The sequence below is a fragment of the Oryctolagus cuniculus genome, chromosome 1 (assembly GCF_051225735.1).
Source record: "Oryctolagus cuniculus isolate XC-2025 breed Fujian yellow rabbit chromosome 1, ASM5122573v1, whole genome shotgun sequence".
Taxonomy (NCBI): Eukaryota; Metazoa; Chordata; class Mammalia; order Lagomorpha; family Leporidae; genus Oryctolagus; species Oryctolagus cuniculus.
Genome location: NC_142867.1, coordinates 123,245,851 through 123,262,404, shown reverse-complemented (window position 1 = coordinate 123,262,404; position 16,554 = coordinate 123,245,851). Strand labels below are relative to the sequence as shown.

At 40.5% G+C, this 16,554-nt stretch overlaps 1 protein-coding gene across 1 annotated transcript in view; it reads right to left on the bottom strand.

The window, feature by feature from the left end:
* Positions 1-2,997: 2,997 nt before the first annotated feature.
* Positions 2,998-16,554, bottom strand: part of LOC103348895 (uncharacterized) — a 62,674-nt gene continuing 49,117 nt past the window's right edge. The window contains exons 17-21 of the mRNA XM_089306363.1: positions 10,040-10,420; positions 9,174-9,283; positions 7,190-7,379; positions 5,995-6,106; positions 2,998-3,254 (exon numbers count right to left, since the gene is read on the bottom strand). Of these exons, the coding sequence (XP_089162489.1) occupies positions 2,998-3,254; positions 5,995-6,106; positions 7,190-7,379; positions 9,174-9,283; positions 10,040-10,420 (1,050 nt within the window). The remainder of the gene's footprint in view (positions 3,255-5,994; positions 6,107-7,189; positions 7,380-9,173; positions 9,284-10,039; positions 10,421-16,554) is intronic.

The following is a 16,554-nucleotide window of genomic DNA, read 5'->3' as shown; positions in this document are numbered from 1 at the left end:
ACCAGATTTCAAGACATACTACAGGGGAGTTATCATCAAAACAGCCTGGTACTGGCACAAAAACAGACACATGGACCAATGAAACAACAGAAACCTCATAAATTAGTCCATGCACCTAAAACCAACAAATCTTTGAAAAACAAGCTAAAATTGATCCTTGGAAAAAACAGTCTCTTCAACAAATGGTGCTGGGAAAATTAGATCTACACATGCAGAAGTATGAAAGATCCCTACTTCACACCTTTTACAAAAATCAATTGCAGGGAGGTCAAGGATCTAAATCTAAAGAATTTGATACAATCAAATTACCAGAGGAAAACATCAAAGAAACCCTCCAAGATAGTGGTGCAGGCAAAGACTTCTTGGAAAAGACCCCAGAAGCACAGGCAATAAAGACAAAAATAGTCAAATGGGATTATATCAGCCCAAGAAGATTCAGCACTGCAAAGCAAACACAAAGGAAAGAAGCAACTGACAGAATGGGAGAAAAATATTTATAAACTATTCAACTGATAAAGATTAATTTCCACGATCTATAAAGAGCTTAAAAACTCAAAAACAACAAAATAAAGAACCAGTTAAGACATGAGCAAAGGACTTCAATAGTCACTTGTCAAAAGATGAAAATTAAATGACCAGCAGACACATGAAAAAATTTTCAGGTTCACTAGCCATCAGGGAAGTGCATAGAAAGCACATTAGGTTTCATCTCACCCCAGTTAGAATGGCTATCATACAACAATGAACAAATGATAAATGTTGGCAAGGATGTGGGAGAAAAGGTACCCTAATCCATTGTTGGAATCCCTTGTTGGTGGGAATGCAAACTACTATAGCCATTCTCAAAGACAGTATAGGAATTCCTGATAAATATTAAAATGGATCTATCATATGATCCAGCCATCCCACTCCTGGGAATTTACCCAAATGAAATGAAATTAGCATATGAAAGGGTTATTTGAACCCCCATGTATACTGCAGCTCAATTCACAATAGCTAAGATAGGGAATCAACACAGATGTCCATCAACTGATCACTCGGTAAGGGAAATGCGGTAGTATACACTATGGAACACTACTCAGCTGTAAAAAGAATGAACTCTTGTCTTTTGCAACACAGTGGATATAACTTGATCATCATGCTTAGTTAAATAAGCCAGTCTCAGACAAATATCCTATGTTTCTCTAATATGTAATAGTTAATAAAGAATTCCAAAAATGTTTAGGAATGAAATAGACATCTTGGGATTTGATTCTGATTTATAGCCCTGTTTATACTTCTATGGAATACTGTTCTTTTTACTTTTTACTTGCTGAATATTATGGTTAGTGGTGCATTAAGCCTGTATTACACAGTGGACTGAAGTTATGTTTTAGCAAAAATTAAAGGAAAAACATAAAAGGGTAGAAGGGGAATGGAGGGATAGAGGAAAGGAGGAAAGTATGGTGATCTTCCAAGAATTGCACCTATGAAATCTGCTGCCCTCATGTTAATAAAAGCTTTTTAAAATGAAGCTGAAACCTTTCTCTGAAACCTCCCGATTGCATTCCATTCTCAAGAATCTTTCATTCCCTGCTGCTCTATCTCCATATCAAGTCCAGAAAGAGAGTAAGTGTGAGAGTTAGGTTCCTAGGACATTTTCCATAAAGTATGCCACTTGTCTCCTCAGTGACCTTAGTCAGAATAAAGTAGTAAGGTTTCTCTTTATTACTTTAGTGAGGGGTGGATGAGGATACTCACAGACTCCACCTACATTCACTGTGAAAGATGCAGTATCTATGAATTTGAATAATATGAATTTGTTCACATCTAGCTTCAAACTCAATACATCAAGAAATTAGCTTGGTGACATACTGAACCCTTAATAAATATACCCCTGAATATATAACACATCAATTTTCAGTGATAAAGGCCCAATCTGTAGCTTCTTTAAAAAAAAAAAAAAAAAAACTTTGAGAGTCAAAGTTACAGAGAGCGGGAAAGGAGGACTTCCATCCATTGGTTTACACCCCAAATGGCTGCAACTGCTGGGGCTGGGCTGATCAGGATCCAGGAGCTTCCTCCAGGTCTCCCACATGGGTGCAGGAGCCCAAGCTTGCTGCTTTTCCAGGCACATTAGCAGGAACCAGACAGAACTGGAGCAGCCAGCACTTGAACCAGCACCCATATGAGATGCCAGCACGGCAGGTGGCGGCTTTACCCGCTACGCCACAATGCTGGCCCCCCAATCTATAGCTTTCATTTCACGAGTTCTGTTAGAATGTAAGGAGTGGCCGGCGCCGCGGCTCAATAGGCTAATCCTCCGCCTTGCAGCGCCGGCACACCAGGTTCTAGTCCCGGTCAGGGTGCTGGATTCTGTCCCGGTTGCCCCTCTTCCAGGCCAGCTCTCTGCTGTGGCCAGGGAGTGCAGTGGAGGATGGCCCAAGTGCTTGGGCCCTGCACCCCATGGGAGACGAGAAGTACCTGGCTCCTGCCATCGGATCAGCGCGGTGCGACGGCCATTGGAGGGTGAACCAACGGCAAAAGGAAGACCTTTCTCTCTCTCTCTCTGTCCACTCTGCCTGTCAAAAAAAAAAAAAAAAAGAATGTAAGGAGTAATATGTGAGAATGAATTTTTATGTTGAAGTCCTGAGAGACAAATAAAATACAGGTGAGATATGTTGAGTGGTATCACTGAGAAGTCTAGATGAAGATGAAATGCTAAGAGACTTGAGGTGAGTGGATGATTCAGGTTCTGAAGGAGCCACAAGGAAAACGTGAGCAGGAGGTGGAATCACAGAGATTCAGACACACAAAGCCCATTCAGATTTCTCTGGGCAGATGCGTGGGTGTCTTTGCTTAAAGCAGTGACATAGACGAGAGTGTCTTTTATCCTCCTGTGTTTGTCTTAGCAATCTAATATACCTAAATGAGGCTTGCATTCATTGCTATAGCATGAACAAAGTTTCTCTGCCAAAGCTAGGGATCATCTATGGACTTCTCCACTTGGGGACAGATTTAGATGAGGAGACTTGACCCCATAAGTTCTGTCACCAAAAGTGGGCGATAGAAAACCAAAATGAGACCTACTACAAGAGGTTTGGGCAGGTTGTCATTCTCACAGACATCTTGAATGAGAGATCCAAAGAGCTGCACTGGCTGTGTGACAGGCAGAGCAGGTTCCTGAGGAGGATCTTCCCAGGTCCTGGAAGGGCCTCGCTGAAACAGCCACTTTCTAAGAGGACGCCTTCTTTGAGCTGGCTGCACATGAGGATCTGAGGAGGAAGTGAGAGGTTTAGGCGCAGAGAAGAATTCACAGGACTGCATTTACAACATTTCCAGATTACAATATTTGTGCTGAAGTGGCTAGAGAGAAACCGCATCATTCATTGTGTAGAAATGTCTACATTCTGAATCTGGCTCACGGCATCCATGCGTGTGAATGGTTTCTGCTTCTTCATCTCCTAGAAACTGGTAGTAAAATCTAAAGTTTGAGCTTCTCCTTCTACAGTGAGACTACATCCCAGATAGTGCTAGCTACTGCTTGTTGCATTGTATCATGAGGTTTTTCGCCTGTAGGGGTGCAACTTTCCTGATTAAACAGTGTGTTCAAGGTCAGAAAAGCTAAAAACCATTTAGTATTCCAATTGACTGGAAGTTGATAATCATTTCCTTTCTTTTTTTAATTTTTTTTTATTTTTTTGCCAGGCAGAGTTAGACAGTGAGTGAGTGAGTAAGAGAGAAAAGAGAGAAAAGATAGAGAGAGAGAGAGAGAAATAAGAGAAGAGGACAGAGTTATAGGCAGTGAGAAAGAGACAGAAAGGTCTTCCTTTCCATTGGTTCACTCCCCTAATGGCCGCTACAGCTGGCACTGCGCCGATCCAAAGCCAAGAGCCGGTTGCTTCCTCCTGGTCTCCCATGCGGGTACAGGGGCTCAAGCACCTGGGCCATCCTCCGCTGCCCTCCTGAGCCACAGCAGAAAGCTGGACTGGAAGAGGAGCAACTGGAACTAGTACCCTGTGCCCCAACTGGGACTAGAACCCCAGGTGCCAGTGCCACAGGCAGAGGATTAGCCAAGTGAGCCACAGCACCAGCAATGATCATTTCCTTTCATTGTCTCCTCCTATGCTGAGAGTTTCTGTCTGGCATTTGGAATGTCCAAGCACTGCCAACGATCTCCCATCACAGCAATCTGCCCGTCCTCACACCATGATGCCTGAGCCCAATTCACAGCCATACTCTGGCTTCCTCACTCTTGACGGCTGGTAACTTCAGGAAACTCCTTAGATGACATTATTCCATCTGTCCAATTGCTGTCCTTCATTGTGTAGAATGATCCTCTATGGTCTTTTTCCTTGTGACATCCAGTTAAGTGAACCAAATAATTTCTAACTGCTCAACAGCCCCAGCTAAAGGAACGCTGCTTCTCAAAGAAAACGCTGCTGAGGTCAAAGTTCCTACTGCTCAGTTATGCATGACTTCTCGAAGTATCTTCACATTTTCTCAAACTACCCTGTTATAGCAAATACTGTGAAAGAGTGAAGGTGTAGCCTGACAGATGACCATGTTTACAAAATGAGATTTAAATACACATCCACTGGGCACTTCAAGGGCATCGTTCTAGATCCTATTCCTATACGTCAACATGTGCAAATGTTTATTTGAAATACATATTAGCATACAGTTTGATCAGTTTTATGCAACCTAGTTTCCCTACTCTTAGGGATACTTAATTAATCAAGCTGCTAGTTGGTTGCAGGCCCATAAATAATCTAAATGTGACCAGAGAGTGTCCAGCTAAGCCTCCCCTGAAGTATTAATAGGAGATAATAGTTATATAAGTGATATACAATTTGGAATCAATGTTATTGCATCCAAAAGAAGTATATACACTGTGAAATTGCCTCTATATATGTGTGTGTATGTGTGTGTGAGAGAAATAAAAATGGCATTGTTTTTAATCCCTCACTTGAGTTCAAGCTGGAGCAATTATCTATACGTATAAGAAAACTTCAAACCATTTAGGAAAAATGGAACAAACTATAATTATTATGTTTTGGTGCCAAGTGTTTTTTCACATTTTTTCACTATACTTGGAAAGAATATATTATGAAAACCTATGCATGAATTTCAAAAATTTTTATCCACCAAAACAAACTGAAATAGTAGTGATGTCTCCAGTACCTGGATTCCTACCACACATGTGGGAGAACTGGATTAATGTTTTTTTTTTTTTTCCCCTGGAGCCAGTTCACTGCTTATGATACTTGCATTTAACACTACAGTATCAGTTCAAAACCCAGATAATCCACTTCTGATCCGACTCCCAGCTAATGTGTCTGAGGAGGCAAAAGTTTGCTCAATTCTTGGGTCCTGCACCCATGTGGAAAACTAGCATGGAGTCCGTGGTTCCTGGCATCAGCCTGGGCCAAATCTGAGCATTGTAGCCATTTGGGGAGAGAACCAGATAATAGAAGGTATCTCTGTGTCTCTCCCTCTCTCAAGGTCACTCTGCCTTTTAAATAAATATTTTTAACAAATTTCCTTGCTTCTAATGTTGGTGCAGGCTGGCTTCATATGCTACGGTCATTTGCAGAGCAAATCAGCACATGGGATCTCTGTGTAGGGCTCTCTATCTGCCCCTCTGCCTCTAAATACAGATGCAGAAAATAAACCCGTTTAAAATTCCATTCATCCATGCACTTTGTGAAGTACATGCATATGGAAGTGACTGCTTCACTTCACTGTTTGTTGCTTAGTTTCCAGCCCTGTGTTTTAGAGCATGACGTCTCTCAACGTGGCCACAAAATCAGGGACTTTGGCTCATCTTTTCCTTTGTCTCACACCAGTATTAAACCTCTGAGATCCATGGGCTAGCCTTTGAAGAAGGAGCAGCTGGGTCCCTGGGCCCTTGGGACATACACTTGACTCCAAAGCAGACCCTCAGTTTTGCTCATGAACCTGGCACTGTTTCTGTCACTTTCTTATCAAAGGAAGTTAAATGTTTCAGGGTACCTGAAGCTCCTTGGCAGTTGTCCTGATGCGCTGCATTTTCTCTTATGGGGGAGGTAACATCTTTTCCAAAAATCCTGAAGCAATGTTCAATCAAAAATTGCACAAGACCAACCTGTAACACAAGGGTCAATATAGAATGTACCTTTTATACTTGGCACCGTTAGAAACCACACTTCATATATGCGTTGTTGACCTAACAAAATGTGGAATTCAGAATTTCAGGAAAATTCAGTATTCACATGAAAGATATATGAACCCATTTTCTCTGTGAAATGATGCCTGTTGTGAGAGTTTGGGGGCATAGATCTTTAAATTCTTCTAATCCATGGACTAACATTTTCAGTTTGCAATTTTCTTATTGTGGGCATTTTTAATCAATGAAGACATATTTACAGATATGACATTTTCAATTACAAGGTTTGGGATGGAAAATGGCAGTGGCATTATAAAATCTGTAAAGCAACCAAAAGACACATGCTTGGGAAATTCAGCTTGTCGGGCAAGAATCCAAAAGCAGAGATTCTCAGTCTTTTCTATGGGTAAGAAAGCAGGCAGCTGGGGGAGAAAACGTCCGCTTGTTCAAGTGCAGTCCCTCCTTGTGCACTGCCCCACCTCACCTCAGCCTTCTACCTTACTTTCTGGATAAGCCTGGCAAAGAACAGAGGTCCAGTTTGTCATGTTGTCACTCCACTGGGATCTTCTGGAATCTTTGACTCATTTTTATGTTCTGCCAGCAGAGGAAACTGGACCAAAAATTACCAGAGCAAAGTAATGGGTGCACCCATACTACAGCAGGCCACTCAGGCAAAGTCATCCAGTTCTTCTATCACTGTAATTACTGCCATTACATAGATGAGGAAACTTGGCCAGGAAACAGTGCTCAGGGTCACACAGCCCCCAGTGGTAACACCCAGAGTTGAACCTTGTTTTGTCTAACACCAAAGCCCAGGTTTGTTTCTATTACACCACATGACTTTTTTCTTTCTGTGTCATATCTTTAATCTGGTGTTTGGACTCTTGGACAGGGAGAGTGAGTCAGTGCTCTCAAGGTGTGCTTAATACCCCACCCTCCCACTAATTCTAGAAGGAGGAATTACTGTCCCTGCAGAGGAGTGTCTACAGTGTGCACTTCAAAATGACCCATCTTAATTAATATACTGAACTTCGGATACATAAAAACAAGCTATGTAATTACCTTTCTCTGCCATTCTGTGTTTCGTTCTGCACTATTGGGAATAGGTGGCCAAAGAAGGCTTGCTGCTATACACAACGACAGGTCAAAACTTGTCTTCTGAAAGGATGATGAATGTTGCGCAATCTTGAATAAGGATCCAAACAGGGATCGTAGGAGATTAACGTTGGGTTTTGGCAGCAGGTTTAAAAGTCTAAACACAGAAAAGTGCACTCTTGAAGCAAAAATTCAACTCCATTTACAGAGAAAAGGAGCAGAATGCTTTGCGTGCCATTGACACAACATCACAATGCTGGAATATGCGGCAGTATGTCTTCAAAACATTTGCTGCAATATTCCAGTAAACCTACAACATCATGTTTTAAATTGGGCAAATATTATTAACATCTAATTTTATAGAAGCAACTTGGAAAACATTGGTTATATTCCACAATTGCCCCTGAAAGCCTCTTGATGACTATAAACAGAAATTAAATAGAAAGGATTCCTTTGCTTATTTATAATAGTAACACAAGATACTGCCTTTGGCAAAGATTATCAATTATCTAATATATTTCTTTTAGGTCTGAATGCATGCAAAGGTGTGTCATTGAATTCAATTCCTGAACCACCTACAGAATTCTCTGGCTAAATGTTACACAAAGGTGCCTATTCAGTTGTTCCTCTAGCACCCGTCTTGAACCAATAGATTTCCTCTTATATCAATGTCATATATTCAGGTTGTATATACAAGTGTCACAGACTTGGGGCTGGTGTTGTGGCATAGTGGGTAAAGATGCTGCCTGTGACACCAGCATCTAACAACAGTGCTGGCTCGTGTCCCAGCTGCTACATTTCTGATCCAGCTCCCTGCTAATGCCCTGGGAAAAACAGCAAAAGATGGCCCAAGTGTTTGGGTCCCTGCACCCACATGGGAGACCCAGATAAAGCTCCTGGCACCTGGCTTCAGCCTGGCCCAATGCTTGCTATTGCAGCCATCTGGGAAGCAAACCAGTTCATGGAAGATTTCTCTTTCTCTCCCTCTCTAACTCTAATTTTAAAAATACATAAGTAAATTTTTTTTAAAAGTGTCAACAATAGCCAAAATTTGGAATCAACCAAAGTGTCCATCATCAGATGAATAAAGAAAATGTGGCATATATACATAATGGAATATTATTTAGCTATAAAAAAAGAATGAATGAAATTTCTACCATTTGCAGCAAAACAGACACAACTGGAGGACATGTTAGGAGACATAAACCAGACATAGAAAGACAAATACCACACGTTCTCCCTTATATGTGGAAGCTAAGATTTTTAAAACAAATGAAAAAAAGAAAAAAAGAAAAAGTAAAGAGATGTATCAGTATTGCTGCAAATATTTACAAAAAACTTTCATACCTTTGTCAGATCAACGTTAAGAATGTTATACTACCATAGTTTAATGATCTGTGATTACTTTAAAATTTACTGTACATGAGTAAAATGGTCAATTTCCATTCAATTATTGTTTATAGCCATTGTCTATATTCCACCAAACTGTGTTTTTTTTTTTTTGCTTTTTACTTCTTAATATTCTTATTTGGTGAAGTATTAAGCATTTTATTGTAATGTAAATTTAAAATGTTATCTCAGAAACTAAAAAAATGAAAGGAGAAGGAAGAAGAGTGGAAGGGAGAAAGGGAGAGAGGGAGAAAGGAAGCGAATGTCAAGTTCTTAGAATTATATGTGTGAATCACATTGAATCTGTTAATGAATTAAAAATTTTTAAAACATTTAAAAAGTTTCAAGGACTCTGTAGTAATGTTAGGATAAAAACAAGAACTCAATGAAAGGGCAAGACTGGCATCTCCTTCTAAGCTGGCCTCCATCTGTGTGACCAAAAGAAATATTTTGAAATAGATCATGATATTAGGAGATAAAACGGTAAAATAGAAGCTGATCTTTAAGAGAATGTTGTTATTTTTATTTTTAGACCCGCCCAGAGTGATCATGGCATCAGCACCTCCGAATCGCTGCTATTTTAGCCTCCTCATCTCCTTCATCCAGAACATGAAGCCAGTTATCATAGAGGGAACCAGTAAACAGGCTTGCAGGGATGTTTTGAAGAAAATCCTTATATAGATAGAAAAAAAAAACACATTATTCTCATGGAGAACATTCATTTAATGACCTACAAAAAAAGAACTTTTAATTGAAGCGTTGAGCTTAGTCCCCAATTTCTTCACAGCCACCAAAACTGAGTACACAGAGCTTACCTACAACTCTTAACTGACTTGATCAAGGAGAAGCACATGCTGGGATTTTCTCTAAGCAAAATGAGAAGAGGAATGCAGGGTCTAAGTAGTGGTGGGAACAAAGTCTCCTCCCATCACCTGGTACTTCCTCTCCTGCGTACATTTTACAAACACTGGATCTGCTGAGGAATCATCCTTACCCCCTATTTTCTTGACAGGAAATAAGCATATATAAGAAATATCCCTGTTTATTTAAGGACTATTGCTTTTAATTTTCAGCAGAAATGTTTGCTCTCAAATGACAGAAGTAGCCACACTTCTGCACACACACACGTACACAGGGAATATGAAAATGTGGACTTCTGACTTGAGCTGTGTTGACTGTGCTTCCTGGGAGAAAATTCTGATCACGGTCTCAGCTCTAAGAAGGTTCTTGCATATGTTATCAAATACTTAACATCATGTCTATGGATAAGCTGAAAACTGGTCCATTTAGGGGCCAGTGGTGTGGAGTAGCAGGGTAAGCCTCTGCCTGCAGTGTCAGCATCCCATACAGGCACCAGTTCGAGTTCTGGCTGCTCCACTTTGAGGCTGAAGGAGAGAATCATCTGTGATGATGAAGGAACATATATGCAACCAATAGGGTTTGAACAACCAAGGCAATAGCTGTCTTCAGTGTGTACTTTGTGATTAGTTTTTCAGAATTGTAATGCCTTAGGCCAATTATTGTTCTTGGGCAATTATCACACTTGATCTTAGCAAGAAGGCCGAGAAGCAATTCTTGAGCAATTATCATGAAGGAAATCAACATGGCATCAACATGGTGCACAGATGATGCTAAAATTTTTCCTACCATTAAGGTAGTTGCAACAACAAAAGCAGATTGTCTCTTCCAGTCCACCTGGTGCCCAGAATTCAGTTTCTCCTTTAGGGCTACACATGATTTCCAATTGCCACGTTTCCTGAATATGCCCTCTGTGCGTGGACCTTTCTGATCAATTAAAAAAAGCATATCCTGTGGGTAAAATAAAGTACATAAAATTACACAACATTTCATAAGAACAGAGCACAAGTATGCCCCCATTACAAAATGCAGCTAGAGCATGCAAGGTTACAGATCTAGAGGAAATGGAATGAAACCAACTATGAAGATTTCATTTGGGTGTCTCTGAATGCATTTGGTACCAATCAGTCACTCCATATCCATTCAATGAAACATCTTAAGTACTCAGTTTAACAGTATCATCCTTACCAGTGAATCTACACTTTTAAATACAATTTCTCTGTTTCAAGGCCTCTATGAAATCACCCTCTTATGAGTGACCATTCTGTACTCATTCTCACAAAATATCAATGATTATCCCCACGTGTGGACATCTGATTGCTAGACCTATATTCCATTTGTTTATTCCCCTTTAGTGAGTGACGACATATCCCATTTCTTTCTGTTAGAATCACAATATCACAATTTCCTTTTAAAACCAGATTGGAACCTAACCTGTCTCCTCTCTGAAATCTTGTCCGATTGTTCTATTCTCACAGGTTTTTCATTTCCCACTGTGCTATTTACACTTCCAGTGCAAAAGGAGAATAGGTAAGAGTCGGGTACCCGAAGGCATTTCAATCAAGTAGGCCACTTCATTCCTCAGTGGTCTCAGCCACAATGAAAAGCATTACTAAGTCTCCTTTTTTAATGTGGTGAGGAGTGGGTGAGGATACTCACAGACTCCTTGTACATACACTGTGAATGATCTAAGTTCCAGTGCAATATCTACCACGTACCTAACATGATGAATTTCTTCACCTCTAGCTTAAAGCTCCCTATATCAAGAAGTGAGCTTGATGGCATTCTAGACTCTCAATAAAAGTACCACTGAATATACATTACACCAGTGTTCAGTGATAAAGGCTCAATCTGTAGCTTTCATTAACAAGTTCTGTTAGGATGTAAAGGATAACAATCAAGAGGATAAATTTTATGTTGAAGTCCTGGAGAGACAAGTGAAATACTTGTGATATGTTTAATGGTAACACTGAGAAGGCTAGATGAAGAGGAAACGGAGTCTTGAAATTAGTGGAGGGTCAAGTTCTGAAGATGATAAAGGGGGAAGCAGACTCACAGAGATTCAGACAAACAGAGCCCATAACAATTTCTCCCTAAAGATGTATGGGAATCTTTGCTGAAACCAAAGATGACAGTATGTGCTTCCTGTTGTGTTTGCTTTATCACACTACAGTACCTAAACGGGACTTTGGTCATTGCAGCGATGTGAACAAAGTTTCTCGGCCAAAGCTGATGGCTATCTAAAGATTTCTCAACTTGGAACAGTTCTGGATGAGGAGATTTGACCCCTAGAAGTTCAGTCACAAAGTTGGGCTCTAGGAAAACAAAATGGCCTGTGGAGAGCCAAAATGGTAGAAGAGTGAGGGCGCGCACTGATAGTCCAGGAAAAGATAGTTTAATAAAAGTGGAGTTACTGTAGTTTTGGGGAAAGGCTCGGGAAAAAAATTAAAGAGGAAACACTTCTAGATCTAGTGGATGTGACATGGAGGACCTACAAGGAGAGCAAGGACATCCACAGCTCGGGAGCCCAGCCATGGAGTCTACGCACCAGCACTGGAAGGGTAGGTGAGGTGAAACCTTTGTAGCCCGAGACATTGGTGGGGAAATGGCAGAAAGAGCCTAGAGGGAGTCTTGAAGCCCCACTGGGGAAAGTTCACCAGGCTAACTAGAGGAGAGAAAAAAATAAATAAAAGGGACCAGCATGGACATGAGCCTCTCTCTCCACTCACCTTACAAAGGCAGGCAAGACAAAGAGCAGGCGCCATTTTGGACATACATAAAGTGGTGCCCGCCATTAACCAAGCAGAAAAACCTGGCTCTGGTGGGGAGAAATAACAGGAGGTTAGGACCTAGTGAAGGTGTGGAGCTAAGGAACTCAGACTGTGAAAATCTGAGGGTGGGCGAGAGAACTCATGGAGTACACAAACTCAGTAACCTTGGCAACCCGGTGGGAGACTGCAGGGAAATTTGAGATCTCACAGAGGACTGCATAGACCCTTTGTGTGGTTCTTGGGGCAGAGAAGACAAATATTATACCCACAGGGGCCAGATTTCATACATTGACTACCCACAATTCCACTCAGCTGTGCAGAATTACTTCCCTTCTGAGTTAAAAAAAAAAAAAGAGCAAATCAGAGCACATGCATGAGAGAGAAAAACCTGGTGAGTCACTTTTGGCACACCCTTAACCCTGAAGAACCAAACAGAGCTCTCTGGCCACACCCATAACATGACTCTAAGGATCCATCAAAAGCAGACAGTCCACTTAATCTAGAGTCATACTACAATAAGAAAAACCACTACAGCGAAGAAACCAAAGAATATCTCCACAATGCCAAGCAAAAATCACAGAAACGAAGGAAACAAGAGCAAGGAAGACACTATGACATCCCCAAATGAAAAAGACACCACAATTCAAGATTATGAAGATAATGAGATAGAAGAAATGCAAGAAACGGATCTCAAAAAATTGATAAGAACATCAAGAAGTTCACAAAAACAAATACTTGAATTACAGAAATCCTTACTGGACAGGATAGAAAACCTCTCTCCTGAAAATGAAATCCTACGGAGGAATCAAAATGAAATGAAGGAACTAGTGGAACATGAAACTGTGATAGTGAAGAGAAATCAATGAAATGAAGAATTCAATAGATCAAATGACAAACACATTAGAGAGCCTTAAAAACAGAATGAGTGAATATTGGACTTAGAAGACAGAGCACAGGAAAGTATACAGTCAAACCAAAGAAAAGAAGAGGAAATTAGAAATCTAAAAAATATTATCGGGAATATACAGGATACTATTAAAAAACCCAACATTCGGGTTCTAGGAGTTTCTGAAGGTATGGAGAGAGAGAAAGGATTAGAAGGCCTTTAAGTGAGATACTAGCAGAGATCTTCCCTGGTTTGGAGGACAGAGAAATCCTAGTACAGGAAGCTCATAGAACCCCTAATTAACATGACCAAAAGAGATCCTCACCATGACACATTGTAATTAAACTCACCACAGTGAAACATAAAAGATCCTAAAATGTGCAAGAGAGAAACGTCAGATTACTCTCAGAGGATCTCCAATTAGACTCACAGCAGACTTCTCATCAGAAACCCTACAGGCTAGGAGGGAATGGCAAGACATAGCCCAGGCACTGAGAGAGAAAAACTGCCAGCCCAGAATATTATAACCTGCAAAGCTCTCATTTGTGAATGAAGGTGAAATAAAGACCTTTCATAGCAAACAGAAATTGAAAGAATTTGCCACCACTCATCCAGCCCTGCAAAAGATGCTTAAAGATGTGCTACACACAGAAACATAGAAACACAGCCATCGATATGAAAGAAGGTAAAGGAAGAAAACCTCCCAGTAAAAGGTCACAGGAAGCTCAAAGCATATACTAGAAAATATCTTTGGGAAAATCGCAGGGCAAAGTTACTACTTATCAAAAGTCACACTGAACGTTAATGGCCTCAACTCTCCAGTTAAAAGACACAGACTGGCTGAATGGATTAAGGAACAAAACCCATCTATTTGCTGCCTACAAGAAACACATCATTCTAAAAAGATGCATGCAGACTGAAAGTGAAAGGTTGGAAAGATATTCCATGGCCAAGGTGTACCCATCTTAATATCAGACAATTAAACTTTAACACAAAATCTGTTAAGAGAGACAAAGAGGGACACTATATAATGATTAAGGGTTCAATTCAACAGGAATATGTAACTATTATAAATGTATATGCACCTAATTACAGGGCACCGGTTTATTTAAAAGATATGTTAAGGGACTTAAAGGGAGACTTAGATCCCAATACAATAGTACTGGGGGATTTCAATACTCCACTCTCAGAAATAGACATATCAATTGGACAGAATATCAACAAGGGAACAGCAGAGTTAATCGACACTATTGCCCAAATGGATCTAACAGATATCTACAGAACTTTTCATCCTACAGTTAAAGAATTTACATTCTTCTCAGCAGTACATGGAACCTTCTCTAGGATCGACCACATACTAGGCCATAAAGCAAGTCTCAGCAAATTCAAAAGAATTAGAATCATATCATGCAGCTTCTCAGACCACAGCAGAATGAAGTTGGAAATTAGCAACTCAGGAATCTCTAGGGAGTATGCAAACACATGGAGACTGAACAACATGCTCCTGAATGAACACTGTGTCACAGGAAAAATCAAAAACAATCTTGAAGTAAATGAGGATAACAACACAACATATCATAAAAGCAGTGTTGAGAGGAAAGTTTATAGCAATAGGTGCCTACATCAAGAAATTGGAAAGGCACTAAATAAAGGAGCTTTCAATGCATTAAAGGATATAGAAAGACTGAAGCAAACCAGACCCAAATCTAGTAGGAGAAGAGAAATAATTTTTTTTGACAGGCAGAATGGATAGTGAGAGAGACAGAGAGAAAGGTCTTCCTTTGCCGTTGGTTCACCCTCCAATGGCCACCGCGGCTAGCACACTGCACTGATCCAAAGGCAGGAGCCAGGTGCTTCTCCTGGTCTCCCATGGGGTTCAGGGCCCAAGAACTTGGGCCATCCTCCACTGCACTCCATGGCCACAGCAGAGAGCTTGCCTGGAAGAGGGGCAACCGGGACAGAATCTGGCACCCCAACCGGGACTAGAACCTGGGGTGCCAGTGCTGCAAGGCGGAGGATTAGCCTATATAACCACAGTGCCAGCGAGAAGAGAAATAATTAAAATCGGAGAAGAAATCAACAGGATTGAATAAAAAAATTTCAAAAAATCAGCCAAACAAGAGGCTGGTTTTTTAGAAAAAAAAAAAAGAATAAAATTGACACACAGTTGACCCAATTAACTAAAAAAAGAAGAGACCCAAATCAATAAAATCAGATATGAAAAATAAAATGTAACAACAGACACCACAGAAATAAAAAGAATCATCAGAAATTACTACAAAGTGTTGTATGCCAGCAAACAGGGAAATCTATCAGAAATGGATAGATTCCTGGACACACGCAATCTACCTAAATTGAACCAGGAACACATAGAAAACCTAAACAGACCCATAACTGAGACAGAAATTGAAACAGTAATAAAGGCCCTCCCAACAAAGAAAAGCCCAGGATCAGATGGATTCACTGCTGAATACTACCAGACATTTAAAGAAGCACTAACTCCAATTCTTCTCTAACTATTCAGAACAATCAAAAAAGAGTGAATCCTCCCAAATTCTTTCTATGAAGCCAGCATCACCTTAATCCCTAAGCTGGAGAAAGATCCAGCATTGTAAGAAAATTACAGACCAATATACCTGAAGAAAATAGACACAAAAATCCTCAACCAATTCCTGGAACAAGGACAGTCTATTCAGTAAACGGAGCTGGGAAAATTGGATTTCCATGTGCAGAAGCATGAAGCAAGACCCCTACCTTACACCTTACACAAAAATCCACTCAACATGGATTAAAGACCTAAATCTACGACCTGTCACCCTCAAAGTATTAGAGAACATTGGAGAAACCCTGCAAGATATTGGCACCGGCAAAGACTTCTTGGAAAAGACCTCAGAAGCACAGGCAGTCAAAGACAAAATTAACATTTGGGATTGCATCAAATTGAGAAGTTTCTGTACTGCAAAAGAAACAGTCAGGAAAGTGAAGAGGCAACCAACAGAATGGGAAAAGATATTTGCAAACTATGTAACAGATAAAGGGTTGATAACCAGAAATCTACAAAAGATCAAGAAACTCCACAACAACAAAACATACAACCCACTTAAGAGATAGGCCAAGGACCTTAATAGACATTTTTCAAAAGAGGAAATCCAAATGGCCAACAGGCACATGAAAAAATGTTCAAGATCACTAGCAATCAGGGAAATGCAAATCAAAACCACAATGAGGTTTCACCTCACCCGGGTTAGAATGGCTCACATACAGAAATCTACCAACAACAGATGCTGGCAAGGATGTGGGGGAAAAGGGACACTAACCCACTGTTGGTGGGAATGCAAACTGGTTAAGCCACTATGGAAGTCAGTCTGGAGATCCCTCAGAAACCTGAATATAACTCTACCATACAACCCAGCCATCCCACTCCTTGG